We start from the raw sequence: 18,703 nt of genomic DNA, 5'->3' as shown, positions 1-18,703 counted from the left end.
AAAAAAAAAATAAATAAGAACAACTAAACTGTCACTAGGCCAACACCAGAGAATCTGGGATCGTCAGGAGCCCAAGGCATAAACATCAATAAGGAAGAACCACACTAGAGTAACAGTGCACAAAATTGTATATTTGAAACACTGCAGCTGCCAAGAAATGTACTTAACACAATAAAATAAGTACAAACTATTTCCCCGGTAATAACAAACTAAAATAAAGTGCTTACAAAAAAAAAAAAAAAAAAAAAAAGAGAGATGGACGGATCCGATATTACATATTACATATCCGATATTACATATAAGTCACTATCAGATCTATACCGATATTACATATCGGTATAGATCTGATAGTGACTTAAATTACTGGATCGGATGTCCAATCCGTTCGATATCACAAAAGCACCTCACAAAACTTGCGACATGGCGTAACTCGGCTCATAACCTTAGCACGTCGGAGGAGTATGCGTCTCGTGATAGAGCGGCTGTGGCATGCGAGACCTGTCGGCGGTCTGGTTGAGCATTTGGATCCTCGCTTCACGCTGCCAAACCAGCATTTCATCTCCGAGAAAGTTATCCCAGAGAGAAGTAAGGCAAGTGTGTAACTTCATCTCTGAATGCTTGTAAAGCATTTCCCAGCGAATACTGGGAGCGACTTCCTCTTCTCTCTCCCTCCCTCTGCTGCTACTACTTCAATCATGAAACTGATTAATGATCAGCTGATCGGCTTTTCTGTCGCCCGTCTCTCTTGTTTGTTTTTGGCCCACTTTGCACCAGAAAGAGGAAACCAGCGGCTGAACAACAGCAGCACGTTTAAGCTTGATAATCTGTTGTTAGAATTTATTTAATATTACTTTCTACACCAGGAGCCTTTTCTACGTAGCTGACGTAACTGTGCAGGGGCAGATCTAGCAAAGTTTAGCCAGGGGGGCCAATACGGCATGAACAGGGAAAAGGGGGCACAAAGACATACTTTTCTTTCTTATTCTCATTTAAAATGTATAACTTTTAATAAACAATTATCCGAAAGTTTTCATCTGATGTAACATGTATAGAAGTCCATTATTGTATATAGTAACTATTAAGTCTAATATACCCTAGTAAGCTATAGTACTTTTTCATTTGGGAAGATACCATCTGTGCAGTCTGCAGTTCTGTTGAAGAAAGATGTTGAATCTATTTAATTTTTGTAGAAAAATTATTGATTTCCGTGCTTTTTTTAAAAAAAATTTTACACGTGCATTAAATTACAGTTGATTATGTCGATTAAGCATCATGAGGTGGGGGGTGGTTCCCTTTTTTTTTTTTGCTGGGAGTTGGCAACCCTATTAGTTAGGTTGCTTACTCTTTAAAATACCAGAACAGGGAGGATGGTGCAGGTTTAAGTTTCTTAGATTGATCAGTTTTGCTGAACTATGAAATATTTTTGTATTTGTATTTTGCAGTGTATTTTTTGCATACAGGTATAACAGAATAGATTTAGTTTACTTTTGTTTTTTAAACTTGAGTATCAACTTATACAAAATGCAGCAAGATATTTAAAAAGAACATTTTATTGATTAAAAAACACACGGATTTATAGCGGTATCGGCAGATATCCAAATTTATGATATTGGTATCAGACATAAAAAAAGTGGTATCATGCCATCTATACTTTCCAGGTCTTTAGCTGGACGTCATCGCCGTCGAGGGCGGCCCCCTGAACGAGGTCGTTGCCGGGCTGCCTTCCGCATGGTCGGCCTCCGGACCTGCTCTGGCGCCGCCACTGCTTGCCGCGTGGCCGGCCGCCACCGCTGCCCTTCGGCCTCTGGAGTTGCTTCACCTGCCCCGCCGCCGCTGCTTTTCGCATGGTCGGCCCCCTGAACTGCCCTGTTCTAGACTTTTGTGCCAGCGACCTCCGGGTCGACCCCCTGAACTGAACTGCTTTGGACCCCAGTGCTGCCGTCCTCCGGGTCGGCCTCCTGAACTATGTATGGATCACCCCCTGAGCTCCTGTGATCTGATAGACTTTCTGTTTTGGACCTTTTCTCGAGCCCCTGTGTGTGTATTATGGATGTTATGTTTTGAACTCTTGGTGCTCCTGTTTTGTTCTTGTACTTTCATTTCTTCATTTGAACACAATAACACACTTTAGTTTCCAATGACTTTGTTGACTGGTTTGGATACATTTGTTCTATTTGTAAGCGCGCGCGCACATTTAGCTTACTTTTGTATTCATACCACTTCATTACTTTGATTTTTGACTAACCTTTGTTTCTTTTACTCTTACCTGCCATCATCCCTGGGAGTTGCCAGACAAAAGGTGGTGGACAGGGTTTGAAACCACTAAATGCAAAGAGGGATAATTGGACCGCACCACCACTTCCTGCTGAAGGGGAGAATGTGTGTTTTCTTTAATTTAAAAACAAAGTAGTTGTACTTAATTAAATATTTGAATTTAGGGTTCAGTAGTTTTGATTTCCTTCTTTGGTGTTTAGTTTATAAACAAACCAGACTATACTGCATTGTTTGTTGTTTACGATTGTGTTTTGTTTAGTTACCCCTCGTATGTCATAGTGGTCTGATCAGCCATTATATAAACCCCTGTGTTTCATTTCATGTTGAGGTCAGTCATGTTTGATTGGGTAGTCCTTTGCCTGGTTAAGTTTGCGGTCCTTTGCCTGAGTTGAGTTTTGTTTCTTTGACCTCTCTTATGAGCTCAACATTTATTACTTTTGTAAATATAATTTTTGGGGGTTAAATAAATGAAAACCCTATTTTTCTAATAATTCCTGTGACTCCTCCTGCTTTTTCAACTCGGTCCATCACAGTCCCACAGGAAAAGAAGACAACAGGGGAGAGAAAAAAGAAGATAAAAAGACAAAGACATGATGACATCAAAGCTCTGTGGACACAAATGCTGAAAATATGAGGACAAAACAACTGCAGAAGTACAAAACTACGAACAGATGTGGTCTTATTTGTGTGCCTCCAGCTTTTTGAGGAAGGCTAAGAATTTTAAACCTGCAGTTTCAGAACGTCTGTGACAATAATAATAATGTGTACTTTATTGATCCCCGTGGGGAGATTCCTCTCTGCATTTAACCCATTCACTCAGTGAAGCAGCCATTGGGCGCCCGGGGAGCAGTGTGTAGGGATGGTACCTTGCTCAGGGGTACCTCAGGGGAATCGAACCCTCAACCTTCTGATCAAGTAGTTAAATATGTCATTGTTGTTACCTGAAGAGGCTTTTGTCAGTTCAGACCAGGCACCCACACTTGGTCTGCATTACCCACCCGTGACGAGGGTCCACTTGGATCCATGTGACATACATTTTATTTTATCATCTGTAGGTGAACGCAGCATTCTCTTTGGCCATGAGTAAAATATGAATGGGTGACGCACTTTTGTTCATTTGTGAGACCGCATACAAGTAAAAAGGTAAAAAGTGTATGACACTACAACATTATTAACAACAAGTAAAGGGTCTGGTACTGGTTTAGCACTTTTCTACTCTAACTGAGCACTCAAGCTGTGTGCACCCGATTACACGAGCTTTTTCCCCTCCCTATACCAAAGTGAGTTTTCTAACATTAAGACACACACGAATGCATCAGGGGCAATTTGGGGTTCAACATCTTGCCCAAGCATACTTTAACATGTAGGACAGAAAAGCCAGCGAACAAATCGCTGATCTTCTGATTGGTGCGCGACTCACTCTACCTGACATCCTAATAAAAGAGCCATGAAAACAGCATAAACACAGCACAATGAATGTGAAGGATAAGGATCAGCTTTATTTGTCAGTTGCAGTTGCCTGCAGCTGAAACGACAGACCTAGTCGACCATACACACAATACATACAATATACAAACTTACATTGGGGAGACAGGACAGGCTAGGCAGCAGAAAAAGGGATAGACAGTGAGATATGTAACATATAGGGGCAAAATTAAGTAATCAGAAATAAGGGAAACAGAAAAGCTGGTGAAATCAAAACAAAGTGAAATCAATGTGACAGAAGACACAGAATGAGAGCTCTGCTCCTCTTCTCCCAAATGAGTGTCAGAAAGTTAGCGTTCAGCTTTAAGGCTCTTCACAGCTCGGTTTTTAAAGCCTTCACTCTCCCACACTGAAGGCTCTGGCTCTGTGCCCCTTCTGCCAGAGACCTGTTACGTAACACGCCCGCTGCTTTCAAGTACCGTCAGAAATAGCAGTACTGCCACCAGAGTGTACGACTGAGCAGTGTGTGCTTTCTATTTCAACTACGCATACGTTTCGTTTGAATTGATTTAAATGAGAAAAATGTGCTTCAGCTGAGTTACTTTTCTGGATTCGCAGCACCTTGTTTATACCAATACGTAACATTTTATGACCTTTTCAAATCGTAAATTAACTTTTTTCAAACATGAGTTGAACACTTTACACTTTTGGACACTCACTTGGCATTGAAGATTATAATTCATTTTTTTTATTCCAACCATATTTTGGGCACATTTTTTTAATGTTGTACAGTTTATGTACAAAGTGAGAAAATGTAGTTAATTTTAATCCTCATAAATCTTCTTAAATTTCCTTGTTTCTTCTAAAAGTTTATTTGGTTCCAAAATTGATATTTTCCAGACATTGTGTTCTAAATATTTTGACAGTTTGTTGTTAATTGCCTCGTAGTGTAGTGGATTACACTCACTTTTTCAGCTGGAGAAACAAATCCTCTTTGGGGTCACAAAGGACATCTGACATAAAAATGTCCCGGCCAGCGTCTAATATTATCGTCGATATTTTTATTATATTTTTTCTTTTTTTAAAGGATATGTTATTGCTTTAATGTTTTTTCAATAGTAATGCCAAATGTATGATCTTGTGAATGATTTACAGGGCTCAGTGCACTTTACAAACACTAAACAAATACAGATAAACTGCACACCAAAAAGAAATAGGTTCACATTTTAGGAGCACTTGCTTGTGTGTTTTATTTTGTAGGAGAAATCCTGATTTAATTTCAGACATTCAAAAAAACAAAAAGGAAACAACAGACAATGACTTTGAGATGAGGGACTGAAAGTGTAAAACTGTTTAAACTTACTTTACTGCCCAAGTCTTTATGTTCTGCTTCCAAGCAGCCAGACCTTTGTGTATTTTTTTGTATTAGTCTCGAGGAGTAGTTCTCCAGGCTTTCAACGTTCTTATTCTTGACCTTGGCTGCATTTTCACTAATTTCCAGTTCAGATTTTTAAACCACTTAACACTGAATGTGACTCATGACTCAAGCATTAAAAGGGCATCTAACTCAAGGGCAAACTACTGAAAATATCAGACAACTTAACAACAAAAACATTTTAAATAGTATCTTTAGAGACTTTGTTACAGTGATGTATTGTAAAACATTACAATAATTTACATCAAATTATCAGGTCTAAAATCTGATCTACAGCTGTCAACAATACCTGAAAGTCATGTTCTTAAGGAATAGGAAGAAATTCAGCAAAGGCCTGACACAGGACCGTCTGTCTGCTGTTCACATGAAAAAGGGTCTCAGTGGAGGAGCTGCTGTTTGTAAAGAAGGAAAACAGGAAGACTAAGCTGATGTATTTCATGTTCCACAAGAACCTGACTGAAAATCAGTGGCAACGAGGTTTATGGAGTAAAGAATCCACATTTGAATTTTGGTTCAAAATGTCTCAAGTATGCACAGAGGAGGTCAGGAGAGCACATCACAGCAGGAGGTCTGTTACAGGCTGAAGCTGCGTTTCAGGCAGTAGTTTGGGAAATCCTGAAAACTGATGGAAAGCACCTGATTGGCAAAAGCTGTATTTTCAGCATGATGGTGATCCTATACATACTGCCAATATAAAAGCATACTTGGATAGAAGGACACAAAAAGAAACACTATCATGGGTTGGCCTCCCCAGAGCCCAGACTGAACGTTGTTGAAGCAATGTGGGGTTAACTGGACAGGAAACAGAACAAAAGGCAGAAACATCCAAAGAAGGAAACCTGCTGAACTATTCCTGGGGACCACTTAAAGATATTACAGGAACGTTTGCTTCAAAGAGTTCAGACTGTTCGAAGAACAAAGGTGGTCAAACCAAATATTGATTTTCAAGATCATCAGAATTTCCATGTTTGCAATACATACAAATACTGACACATTTTTGCAATTTTCTTAGCAAAATACAGTGAAATGAGGCGTGTCTCGACACTTTTTTACAGCTCATTCCTGCAGCACTATAATCCACAACATGTTCTCCATAGAGCTCCATAGATACATGCTCTACAACTAGATTTTGAGCTTTTGTGTGATTGCCATTTATTAAAACATCCATCCAGTTATTTCAGGATTGCCAGGAATCTAATCCAGGTATCACAGAGCAAGAGGCAGGCTTCACCCACGTCCAACCGTTAATGCCTACATTCACACTTGTGCTCAATTTTGGAATCACCAGTTAACTTAACCCCATGTATGTTTTTCGACTGTGGAAGGAAGCCGGCGTACCCGGAGAGAAAACACACAGACGCTGGGAGAACATGCAAGCTCCACACAGAAAGCCCCCAGCCTGGATTCAAACCCAGGACCTTCTTGCTAACCACTCCTGCTAATCACTGTACCCCCCATGCCAAAGGCTCAGAATAAAAGAAAACTACTTATTAAGAAATGTAAAAATGACAGACAGAGCCTGTAAAATTAGTAACATATGATAAATATTGTGAGGTCCTTTCAAGGGAGTGAAAGCCAGACATGAAGTCTACATCAGCATCAACACAGGAAATGAAAATGATAAAAACCCGTCAACTCTTCACACTTTGCCGTGGAAGCTCAAACTTGGTGTCAGTCAGTGTAACAACACTCTGCCCAAATGAACCGTCACACCTCAAATGTGTTTGTGTAAATATGCTGCAAGGCAGTTGTGTCTGTTTACCAGCACCTCTGGGGTCAAAGGTCAGGTTCAAGTAAAATTTCAAGTGACTTTTAATAAACCCAGTCTTGTTGTTTTAGATCAAAAGTTCTATTCCATTGCACATTAAAGAAACTCATATCCATGTCTTCTTGGTTTCCAAAGCAGCTTCAGTTATTTTGACTTCTTTGCATGCTGATGAAACGAATGGATATTCTGCTTTGCTGCAGAGCGCTGGTGGGGCTGGATCCTGAACAGAATGACTGTCAAAGCGCCTCACGAGCCACGATAACACAGCAAAAACCACAATCAGGCAATTGTGATGTAAATTATTTAACACAGTCATTCATTCATTTCACATAACGAACTTAAAAATCACAGTTGCTTTAATCATCCATCTCTAACACACCATTTCATGACTGATGTGTTATTATGTAAGGGTTAGTTCATATCTTTATTCTCTTCCCCCTCCTGCCCCCCCCCCTCTTTCTTAAATAGATAACTATCATATCTGATATCATATCTCACAGTACAATAATATTGAATGGGTTGCATTGTTGTACTTTGTCATGTTTCTCAGGTCTTTGTCTGAATTTCTACCAACATTACTTGTCATGTTCTCATGTTATTGCTAAGGATTGTCTATTGCATTGGAGTCACACTGGATTAAATATGTACACTTGGGTTTTAAGGGGTATTTATTATTTTCTTCTTTTTTTTGGGTTGTATGGAAGCCCCAAACGCAATTTCATTGTTCTTGACAATGACAATAAATAAATACTACTACTACTACTACTAGTTACAGGAGTGAGCTGCACTGACTACCACAATTAATGTGCTGCTGCATGCTACAGACCATGCAGGAAGTTTGTGCAGCCGTGAAATTCATGTTTTTATAACTGTTACTCAGCACTGTTTAGCAGTTACAGTTTCCAAATCAAGCTGTCTAGTTGATAAATGAACAATTCACTGGACATTTCTGATTGGTCAGCACCGTCACGGGCCTTTCTGTGTGGAGTTTACATGTTCTCCCTGTGGGTATGTGGGTTCTCTACAGGTACACCAGCTTCTTTCAAAGTCCAAACAGATGCATATTAGGTTCCTGGTCAGTCTGTGGATGTAACTCTGTGTTAGCCCTGGGTCGTATTGGTGACATGTCCATGGTGTACTCTGCCTCTGAATACAAGAGGCAAAAGACCCTGTTGTGGATAAATCACTAAGAACATTTACAGAGGGAGTTAACGTAGAAGCTGTAAGAAAAGCTTCTGTAAGAAAGCTTACAGTTTGCTTAATCACACAAAGAATCTTTGTCATAATGAAGTTAAACTTTTGAGTTTTAGGTTTTTAATATGGTGTAGATCTATGGTGTACCAGTCAAGCCTAACAGACCTCTCTGCACTTCCTGTTAAAAGGGAGTTTTCGCCAAAGTGCTTGCTCATAGGGGGTCATATGATTGTCTCAAACCGTGACAGCAATTGCCAGATTGATTTATCTCAACCTAAAGATGCCTTTTAAAAAGTCTACATACCTTTACATTACAAAGTAAACACATAACACACAGTGTAAAATGATCTCATCATCAGGGACCCGTGGTGCATGAAGTGACTAGTGATAAAATCACTAGTCACTTCTAATGGCCTATTCAGTATCTATTAAGTGAGCGCAGAGGAGTCAAGGTGTCAGTCTATTGTAAGTACTGTTGAAAGGCGCTGAGACTGTACGTCCAGAATGTGCTCACTGATTCTGGTTGTGATCCCGCATGGTTGCTATTGAATTATTCCAGGCTTTCACTGACATTCAGTCAAGCCTAAGCAAGAGAGGCTTAGGTAAATTTGTATTTAAAAGAAGAACAATTAAACATCTTGAACTGAGCGCTAGTTTCGCTTACCAGGCTGAGTAGGCACCCATATGCTGCAAAGCCACCACAGACATGCACTTCCTGCATGTTGACCTCTTTACTTTCTCTTCGTCCTTTCCTGTCTGCTTCACTGTCTTCTCCAGCAGTAATGGCTGAAAGGCCCAAAAACGTTAAAACAGGAGTGTCCAACTCCAGGCCTCGAGGGCAGGTGTCCTGAAGGCTTTAGGCCATGTCCACACGAATACGTTTGAAAGCGCATCTTTCTCTCTCTGTTTCGGCCTTCCGTCCACACTGAGACGGCGTCTTTGGTCAAGCAAAACTGAGCTTTTTGAAAACGCCCTCCAAAGTGGATACATTTGAAAACACTGTTTTCATGTCGCAGTGTGGACGGCGAAAACAGAGGCTTTCGAAAACGATGACGCATTTTAGTCATGTAGTGCAGTCATGTGACCAATTCAACTAAGATGGCGGACGGCATCGTACAGCAGTTGTTTTGTTATATATATATAAAGTGAGTCTATATTCCCACTCGTTTTTGCAACTTTGTGTTCTAGTGTTACTCGCAGCAACTCCACCTCGACATTTTGCCGCGACGTTTCACAGAGCCGGAAAGTAAATAAAGGGCAGGTTGAATCATCTTATGTTTCACACATGCGCAGTACGGGAACATAACCGTTTTCAGTGTGGATGAAAAACAATAGTGTGGATGTGGAGCATAGACAAAACGCCGTTTTCATCAGATGATTAGCTCATTCCCAGGCCTCTGGTGAACTTCAAGACACGATTAGGAGGTCATTTAGCCATTTGAATCAGCTGTGTTGGATCAAGGACACATCTAAAACCTGCAGGACACCGGCCCTCGAGGCCTGGAGTTGGACACCCCTGCCTTAAAACATCTTAAACCATCAGAATTTTTAAGAAGTTTTAAAAAAGGAGAAGAAGTATTCATGTGATATGACTTGTTTATATTTGTTGTTCAGCGGGTCCTACTTATGTTCTCCAGTTACTGTAGGATAAATCATTCATTGCTCTCTTTCTCCTCACACTGGCAGAGGTGTGTCTGAAGGCTGAAGCAGTGAGAGCTGCACCAAGACCTACTGTACACCACACACTGACTGATGCACACAGAGCTGTGGGTGGATAAAGCTGCACTAGCGTACCAGCAAGACTCTGTGCAAAACCTTTTATGTAAAAAATATGCAGTACGCACTGCTCAGGAGAAAATGTCTACATTGTGTCCTGAACATGATTATTCATTTCACAAAACAAATGTGAAATGTTATCACACCAGTTTTTAGCCATTAATATGTGGTCGGATTGAACAGCAGGCTGGGACGAGTCCCAGAAATCCCGAGTCCCTGATTTCAGGATTGACATTCAGTGACAAATTGTACTTTGAGCACTGAGAGGACCCGTCGCTATTCTTTCATGGAGGACCAGCTTCATCACCTCATCAAGACTCTAATTCTGCATCTCAACGGGAACCTTTCCTTTCTTATTCACACACCCCACAGTCATCTCAGTTTTTACAAGTCAAACTTGAACACAGCATCTGACCCATTGACTTGGGTTTATTTATTTGGCTTTATTTACCTTTCATTGTTTACTCTGCCCCTCAGGGCTCTGCTTTGACTGCATGTCTCAGAAACAGTCACACTATCTGCCCGTCTCCATTTCAACACAGCTCAAACACTCACTGTGATTTTTCTCCTTCTCCTCAAACAGCTGTTACGTAACCGACTCTGCTCCGAGAAACTCAATGAAGTTCGATCTGACCGCCTCTCTCTCTCCAGGCTGCATACCAATAATGAGCAGCAGGAAAATCTGCCGTCAGGTCCGTGAGCTGCTCACAGGGGACGTATGGCTTCATTCACTGGTATTAATTACTGCATGCAAGTGAGAGCGTGACACTCTGTTTAGGTGGTCATCAAATAATAAAAACTTATAAAATATAATTCTGCTGCAAAACATATCCACCAATATATTTGTGGTTGTTTTCAAAGTCTTTAGTTTTAGCTGTTGTGAGACTGTAGCTGTTACTTTGAACCTCTTAGTACTTGTTTCGTGGTTATTTTGAGACTCCGTGGTTGTTTTAAGTCCTTCTTTGATTGTTTTGAGTCTGTGGTTCTTTTAACTGTCGCTGATTTAAATCTCTGTGGTTGTGTTGAATGTTTGGCTGTTTTCTGATTCTTTGGAGTTGTTTGGAGTCTCTTTGTGCCCGTCTTCAGACCCTGGTGTTGTACTGAGTCTCCTTGTGGTTGATTCTGTGTTTTGGGGGTTTTAAGTCTCTGTAGTCGATGTGGACTTGTCATGAGACTTTGTGTGATCATTTTAAGTCACTTTATTTGGTTATTTCAAGTTTCTTTGTGTCCCTTTGACTCTACTTCTTACTCATTTAGATCTCTTACGATCTTTTTTTAAATGTTGTAACAGCCTCCAGTTCAGTCTTTTGTTAAATGTACTGTTGCAACAACTCGCAAATCGTTGTTTCTCAACAAAAATTGTCATTTTCTAAATAACAAGGAATTGACATTTGCGCCTCATAATTTCAAATCTGGATGACACAGCTGGAGCAGCAGGGTTTAACAAATGAACCAGTTCTGATACAGTGCTTTTCCACTCTGACGACACACAGCACTTTTTTCTATGCTTTCTGTCAAACACTCACACACTGATGGACACAACGTGGGGTTAGCCCAAGATATCTGATGGACACACGGGGATGGAACCACCAGGTGAAGCACCACCTGCTCTGCCACCTGAGCCACAGCCACCCCACAAAAGAGCCACAAATCACTGTGTTCCTGTTATGAATCAACAATTTCTACTTTTGTTCAATAGCTTCATGTTCTTTGTTACTGACCTGTAAAAAGAAAAAACATTTTTGGAGCGGGCTGATTGTTGACATGAAAGGTGTACACAAGCTGCTAACACAGTGAGAACACGTTTGTCTTAAAAACTGAAGTCTTATAAAAACGATTTCCTTTCACTGGAACAAAAAAATAGCAAAACGGCCAAACAGGAAGGGTATGACATTCATTCACTTTCACGTTTTAAGTCGATTATTTTATTATTTATTAATTAAAGTTAAATAAAATGCCTTCAGCTCAACATGACATTTTCCGTCCACATCAAAGTGATGTTCTCACACAGAGGTGTTAATGTGCACGTGTCAGTGGATGTCTGCGCTCCAACACATCAAACTGCTACACAAACCGTTTGAAGTTGTTGCTGCAGCTCAAACACACTCACAGCTGTGACAGATGTAGCCGAGATCAATAACAATAATCATCATTTTAGAATTAGCAGTCCTACCTTTGCCGCAGCTGGAGCCGGAGGAGCTGGAGCCGCAGGAGCTGTGTGTCCTGGGCGGTGTGAGGTGCGGAGTCTCCAGGCTCGCTGATGTAGCGGGCTCGGAGCCGCTCCTGCTCGCCTCGCTGGCTGAATCCTGCGGGGACGACTCCATCCATCAACCGAAAACAAAAACTCCCTGAAACGAACCGGATCTCCCCCTGTGGTCGGTGCCTGCTACTGAAATATCAAAACCCCCACGAAAGGCTGGTGGGGTGGTGTGTTTGAACAGCGGCAGAAGCGCGACTGCTGAGCGGCCGTCAGGTCGCTACTATGAGCGCCGTTTGGAGGAGAAGAAGCCGGGCTGAGAGAGAGGGAGGGCGGCGCTGTAGAGAGCTCGGCTGCCCTCCCTGGAGGCTGACACATGGGCAGGCTGCAGTCTCGAAGCGAGCGCTGTCAAAGTAGCGAGCAGGTTGGAGTGTTTCTGTTGCAAAGACAGCTGGGCTCCTGCACACTGTGTGAACCATGTAAAAGTTTCTGACTGTCAGTTTCTGACACATTATCAGTAAAATAGCACCCAAAGTAAAGGTTCTTGCTGTGAACACATATGAATATTCGTGTAAAGGCCCTCATTGCTATAAAGCAATGCTGTCAAGCGTACAACTCAGGGGCCAGAACCCCTCAAACAGTTCAATCCAACCAAAATTGCTGCAAAACTGTAAAAGAGAACAAGGACTTACTTTCATGTCTTACTATCTTCCCACTGTCACTCAAGAATCTGCAGTTTTCCACTTGATTTAACTCAAAACCTTTTCGTATGAAATGTATATATCTACACCACCGCAGGGATGCGCAGAACATATCACTGCAGTTTGTTACCTATCACTTGCATTACAATGGAGCAATGAGGGACCTTTTTTGGGTCATACATACTTGATAAAAGCAAAACCTATCCTTCAAAACTTTACCACCAAACAAGCGAGCTTCACTCTTTGGCCGTGCCAAAAAAATTCTGTCCATAAAAGTTGAAAAATGCAATCTGTGATAAACAGCAGCCCTGCTCGTCGGCACAAGTCTGACTGTCAGCAAATCAAACCGGGCTGCAGCTGTGACAGAAAGGCTGTAAAATGTGCTCGATACCCCCCACTCAGGAAGAAACACCACAGCATGCAATCATTTGCCTTCTTCAAGACCACCAAACTCCCACCATCTAGTATCCATGAGAGGTTAAAGACCTGCTCCAGTTTTCCACAACAGGGACAAAAACATATTGTTCCCTTTGAATTGGAGATCCAACAAACAGGCAGACTGGTACGGTGGCATAGACCTTCTAAAGGAGGTTAAGGAGTATGATACTCCTGAAGCTGGAGCACACCTTCTCATATCCCATCTTCAAAAGAGCGATCACCAGCTGACTCTGTCCGTCCATCTCATATATATTTTATTTGCTGTCTCTCTTTGTGGAGTTACTAAGTACTGTGCATGTAGACGGGATGGACAAAAACATGGCCACTAAACAGCGTCTCCCTGACAAGTGAACAAAATGAACTTTTGAAAAGTAGAATTGTTGCACAGTATATCATAGACTGGATATTTACTGCACGCCGCCTGACCCGGGTCATAGTGATGATTGAACACAGACGGCTTTCATCTGTCTGTGGACCCTCCTGCAGCCTCGCTCCGCTCTGTGAACCCTTCCAGCTGTCTTACTGCCTCCCTCTTTGCCTTTTCATCATCGTCAGCTTCTCCTATCACTGATTTCCTTTCTGCCAAAAGCTTCACAATGCCTGGAAGACTTTAAAGGGAGGATATTACTACAGATTTCATCACTCTAATTAGCTCAGATGAATTTTTTTTAAAAAGCTGAATATTATGATTATTTAGAGGACGAAAGCGGCTGACAGTCTTTTTTAGCCCAGAGTGAAAAGCCTCAGGAACATTCATACATTTTACTCCTCTTCATAAAGAAACAATTCAGCAGTTCTTGTGAACCTCCTGGATTATTGTACTGATGCTCTGAATTTTAAGCATTAATCTGGTATAATCACCTATAAATTATGTACTTGACACATGAGGTAATTGTGATATCTTTGATGCCAATTTTTTCCTGTGACAATGACTATAGATAGTTTTATGCAGAAGCTTTAAAATGATCACATGACCACATGTCACAATTTAAACCAGACCTTTGCGTTTGATCCCGTTTGTGATAATTCACTGGAGAAAATTCCAAAAAGCACATTTTGAGTAAACTTTAAAGTGTATTATTGCCATATAGCCACAGGTCATTTTTTAACATTTCCCAAACTGTTAAATAAGATTATTTTGGAATTATTGTACCAATTCTTGTACTGATGATAATTAAGACCATAGTTAGTAGACACTGTACATTTAAACCATTTGGTCAGCCTTACCCTGTCGGCATTGAAATCACTGGACGTAATAAAGAACTGAGTGATTCTAGTGTTGCATGAATTAGACTGTTCCAGACCAGAACGTGATCCCTGCTCATTTCGACCCACTGCAGATGGACGCTGAGAGACTTTAACGTGGTAAATATTCATAGTGTGAAAGTTTGGGAATGTGGTATTTTTCATCTCAGTTTTTTTTAGATTTGATTGATCTTGTGGTTCAGCATTGACTCAGAACAATCAACTCCTTACTGAAGTCATGTAGAGAGGCCAGACTGTTCTCCTGTTAGAAACAAGATACATAGATTGTACCAAAGCCGATTCATGATTGGTTTTAAGGTTCAGCATTAACTTCAGTTAAAAAAAGAGTCAAACAGGCTGATACAGAGAGGAGGTTGGACTTGATAAATGGATCTTTAAATGTGGACATTGCTATTTTTCATTTCAAACTGTTGTTTCCTTTAATCATACGTGCTTCATAGTGCTGCAACATTATGAAATACTAAATAACTGGGAAACATTGTGATTGCAAATAGAAGTAAAAAGTGTGAAAGATTAGATGTGTATCAGTAATTGCGACTTTCTTAGTGTAAAAGTTGACGTGATCATCTGCAGCATCTACAAAATAAAAGCCTGTTGTTGTTGTAAAGGTCAGTGTGTCAAACAGTCTTCATAAACACAAAGAGGCTTTCACACAACACAGCTGTCTGTACTCTGAACTCTGCCAAAGATTGTTTATAATGTGAAAAAGATCCACCACAGTGCGCTGTAATCCACACGGATTCACTAAATCACAGGTGTCCAACTCCAGGCTTCGAGGGCCGGTGTCCTGCAGGTTTTAGATGTGTCCTTGATCCAACACAGCTGATTTAAAGGCTAAATGACCTCCTCAACATGTCTGGTAATGAACTAATCATTTCATTCAGGTGTGTTGACCCAGGGTGAGATCTAAAACCTGCAGCACACCGGCCCTCGAGGCCTGGAGTTCGACACCCCTGCACTAAATAGTTCATTGAAAACAAATTCCAGCAAATAAAGAGACACTGTTGACAGCATTAGTCGTGCTTTGGTCCTGGTACCTGTGACTGTACCTCAAGGCCTGTTTAACACCCGGCATGTCTGCTGTCCAGAGCAACGTTTGGCTCAAATTAACCAACAAAGAAAATCTTTTTGGGAAAGAGTACAAAACGTAAATGTAAGTGTCCGAGCCCCATCAGTCCTACAGAGCTTTTCAAATCATAGTAAAATCTACAGCTGTTTTTAAAAAAGCGTTTTTATTCAGATTTAGTTACATTTGTCTTGTGTGTAATAGAGTGTAAGAAATTGGGTTAAAAACAAAACAATTAAAGTTACTGTAGAATAAAATTAAAAAGACACTTTTTTTAAACTTTATTTGAACACTGAAATAAATAAATGTGTATCAGTGTATGTGTTCTTAACAGAGCTTAAAAACTGAGCTGTCAACCAGTTTGTTGTATAGAATATACTATATTGGCATCTGTTTTGGCAGTTCCCAATGTTCAAACTGAAGTTTGGACAAACTGTGATTTTTTTTTACATATTCCACTAAAACCATCAGCTGATTGCATCGTATCCAGTCCAGTGTTTTTCTTTGAATACAGATTATTTATTTGTGCTTTACAAACTGAGCATCATCAGTATGGCTTAGGTTGTTTGTAGTTTTGTTTGCATTGACAAAAACGATATGCATTTCCCTGCAAACTGCCCCCCGGTGGAGAAAGCCCACCTCAGCAAAACCCCTAAATGAAGAGCAGCCTGAGGCTGACGGCAAGTTGTTGTGTGACCAGTTCAAAGGGTGTAAATCATCAGCTTTACTTTTAAGCTCAGTTCTCTCTTCACAGATTATAGGCCGACAAGTGATTTACAGTTTTTTAAATACCAACAATCTTTTTTTTTTTTTGGCAAATACTGGAAATCACTTTTTGCAATTGCGCTGCAATTTTCATAAATCTGATGGTAATTTGCATGGGATCTAGTGCTCTAGTTCTTTGAGGAACCACGGTGGAACAGTGGTTAGTACTGTTGCCGCACAGCAAAAAGGTCCTGAGTTCAATTCCACCATCAGGCCGGGGTGTTTGTGTGGGTGTTTACTCTGGCTTCCAAAGAAATGTAGTTTGTGGGGATAGATTAATTCAAATTGCCCATAGGTGTAAATGTGAGTGCAAATGGTTGTCTGTCTCTGTGTGTTAGCCCTGTGACAGACTGGTGACCTATCCAGGGTGTACCCCGCCTCTCGCCCCATTACAGCTGGAATAGGCACGTCCCCTGCGACCTGGAAAAGCGGAAGTGAATGGATGTATAGTTATGTGATTTCTATTTCTTAGGCTTTCCATGTGTCCATTTTAGTTAAGTGTCAATTCTGTGTATTGTGAATTGTCTCGTTTCCTGTTTTACTTTGAAGGTTCATGTCTGATGTCAGTGTGTTCCATTTTACCTCCCCCCTGTCTCGTTAGCCCTAATCTCTTCCAGCTGTGTCTCCCTCCTGTTTCCCATTCCCTGATTACTCCCCGTGTATATAAGCCCTGTGTTTTCCTTGCTCTCTGTTGTGTTATCAACGTCTCCTCGCTGTCGGCCCTTGGTGTGTGGTCCGGCCTCCTGCCTGCTAGTTTAGTTTTATATTTTCAGTTCTGTTTAGTTTGTGCACAGCAATAAAGCTGCTTAAGTTCATCTTAAGTCCTTTTCTGCCAGCCCGCACACAGACCCTGACAGAATGACCCGACCAGATAATGGACCCAGCTAACTTGGTGTTCATTTTGAGAATAATCACTTCCCTCTGGGTTCAAAAGACTGTGCTCCTCGTGTTCCTTCAGAGCCAGGAGTTAAGACTGTTTCATCTGGGACTGAAGAAGCTTCTCGGATGAGAGGTGAAACGTCTTCAAGCAACTTAAAGAAGTCCAGACGCTTTTCTCTGCAAGCTCCTTTGACTAATGCAAGCTCAATTAAGGACTCAATTTGTTTTGCCCCTTCTAAACCCGGATTTATTTCTGGACAATCTGTCTACTGTGAGCCTGTTAATTTTGTGTCAGCCACTACTGGTCTTGTAAATTTTTAGCCGGTCCAGCTGGTTAGTGAATGTTCTGAAGACTCAGGAGCACCTACACCACCACAGTCACCAGCGCAGCCTACAGCTCAGCTGCCCTTTTTGTTATCAGCTCAGTCAGCCATCTGGCCTGTAACTCAGTCAGCCACTCAACCACCGCTCCGCTTCCACCAAAACCACCACTTCAGCCGGAAGCTCCATTTTTACCTCAACCATTACCTCAGTCATCAGCTCTGTTTCCTGCAGCTCAGTCTCCTGCTCCGTCCCGAGCATGGTTACCTGTTCCATGGTCTCTAGGTCAGTCACCTACTCAGGTTGCAGCTCAAAGATTAGCTCAGCCATCAGTTCAGTCTTCACCTGCTTCTCCCATACAGGTAGCTATCGTAAGACCATCCGTAAAGGACTGGGGGGTTTTTTAACCACTCACTCTAAGCAGAGTGACAAACCCATTAAAACTGTTAAGTTCCCTCAAAAGCTGGGCCCCTTAGAGTTAGTTACTCTCTCCAGGGCCTAAACCCTCAGCTGACTCTGTACCCCTGGAGGCTAAGAAGCCAGCTGAGGAGAGTCAACACCCTGCGCAGCTCCAGCCTGCTCTGTGCCTGCCAGAGGTCCCCACACCTGTGCCTGCCTCCGCTGGAGGGTCCGAGGGGCCCATTCAGCAGCCTTCTGTTTTCACTGGGGGGGTCAGAGGAACCGCTCCAGACTCCTCCTTCCGCTCGGGGGGCCTCGGAGCCCGTCCAGCCATCACCATCGCCTGCAGCGCCTCCACCTCCGGTTTCCACACTGTCGCCTGCAGCATCATCCTCATCCGGTCCTGCAGCTGCCACTCCGTCGTCCGGTCCAGTCAAAGTAGTAAAAGCTACGCTCACATTAACCAGTGTCGTCTTAAATGTTTTGCTGAATACTGAACAATGTTCCTTTGCGAGGGTCTTCATTGAAACCCGACTGCAACTAACTTCCTGAAATGCCGTCCACGTTGCAACAAAGTGAGTGAGAGGAGTTTGCAGAAAATGCAAATTTATGCAGTGTGTCTTATTAAAATGCATCTGGCTAAAATGAAAGAAAATATTCAGTGAGCGCTAATGCACGGCATTATAATTTTAAAACTTGCCTTTGTAGTTTGTTTCATTAGGGCCGGGTGTGATGAAATGATTGTGACACTTTATTAGCGATTCATGTGGAGATAAGAGGAAGATACTGTGTGCACATG

At 41.7% G+C, this 18,703-nt stretch overlaps 1 protein-coding gene across 1 annotated transcript in view; it reads right to left on the bottom strand.

Moving 5' to 3' along the window:
- LOC102206832 (nuclear receptor ROR-alpha-like) overlaps window positions 1–12,335 on the bottom strand; it is a 155,850-nt gene extending 143,515 nt beyond the window's left edge. Inside the window, exon 1 of the mRNA XM_005752050.1 lies at window positions 12,046–12,335. Within this exon, the coding sequence (XP_005752107.1) occupies window positions 12,046–12,196 (151 nt within the window). The 5' untranslated portion in view covers window positions 12,197–12,335. The remainder of the gene's footprint in view (window positions 1–12,045) is intronic.
- Window positions 12,336–18,703: the final 6,368 nt, after the last annotated feature.

Source organism: Pundamilia nyererei, unplaced genomic scaffold, assembly GCF_000239375.1.
Source record: "Pundamilia nyererei isolate P.nyererei 1_Seehausen unplaced genomic scaffold, PunNye1.0 scaffold00341, whole genome shotgun sequence".
Lineage (NCBI taxonomy): Eukaryota > Metazoa > Chordata > Actinopteri > Cichliformes > Cichlidae > Pundamilia > Pundamilia nyererei.
This window is presented reverse-complemented; position numbering and strand designations above follow the sequence as displayed.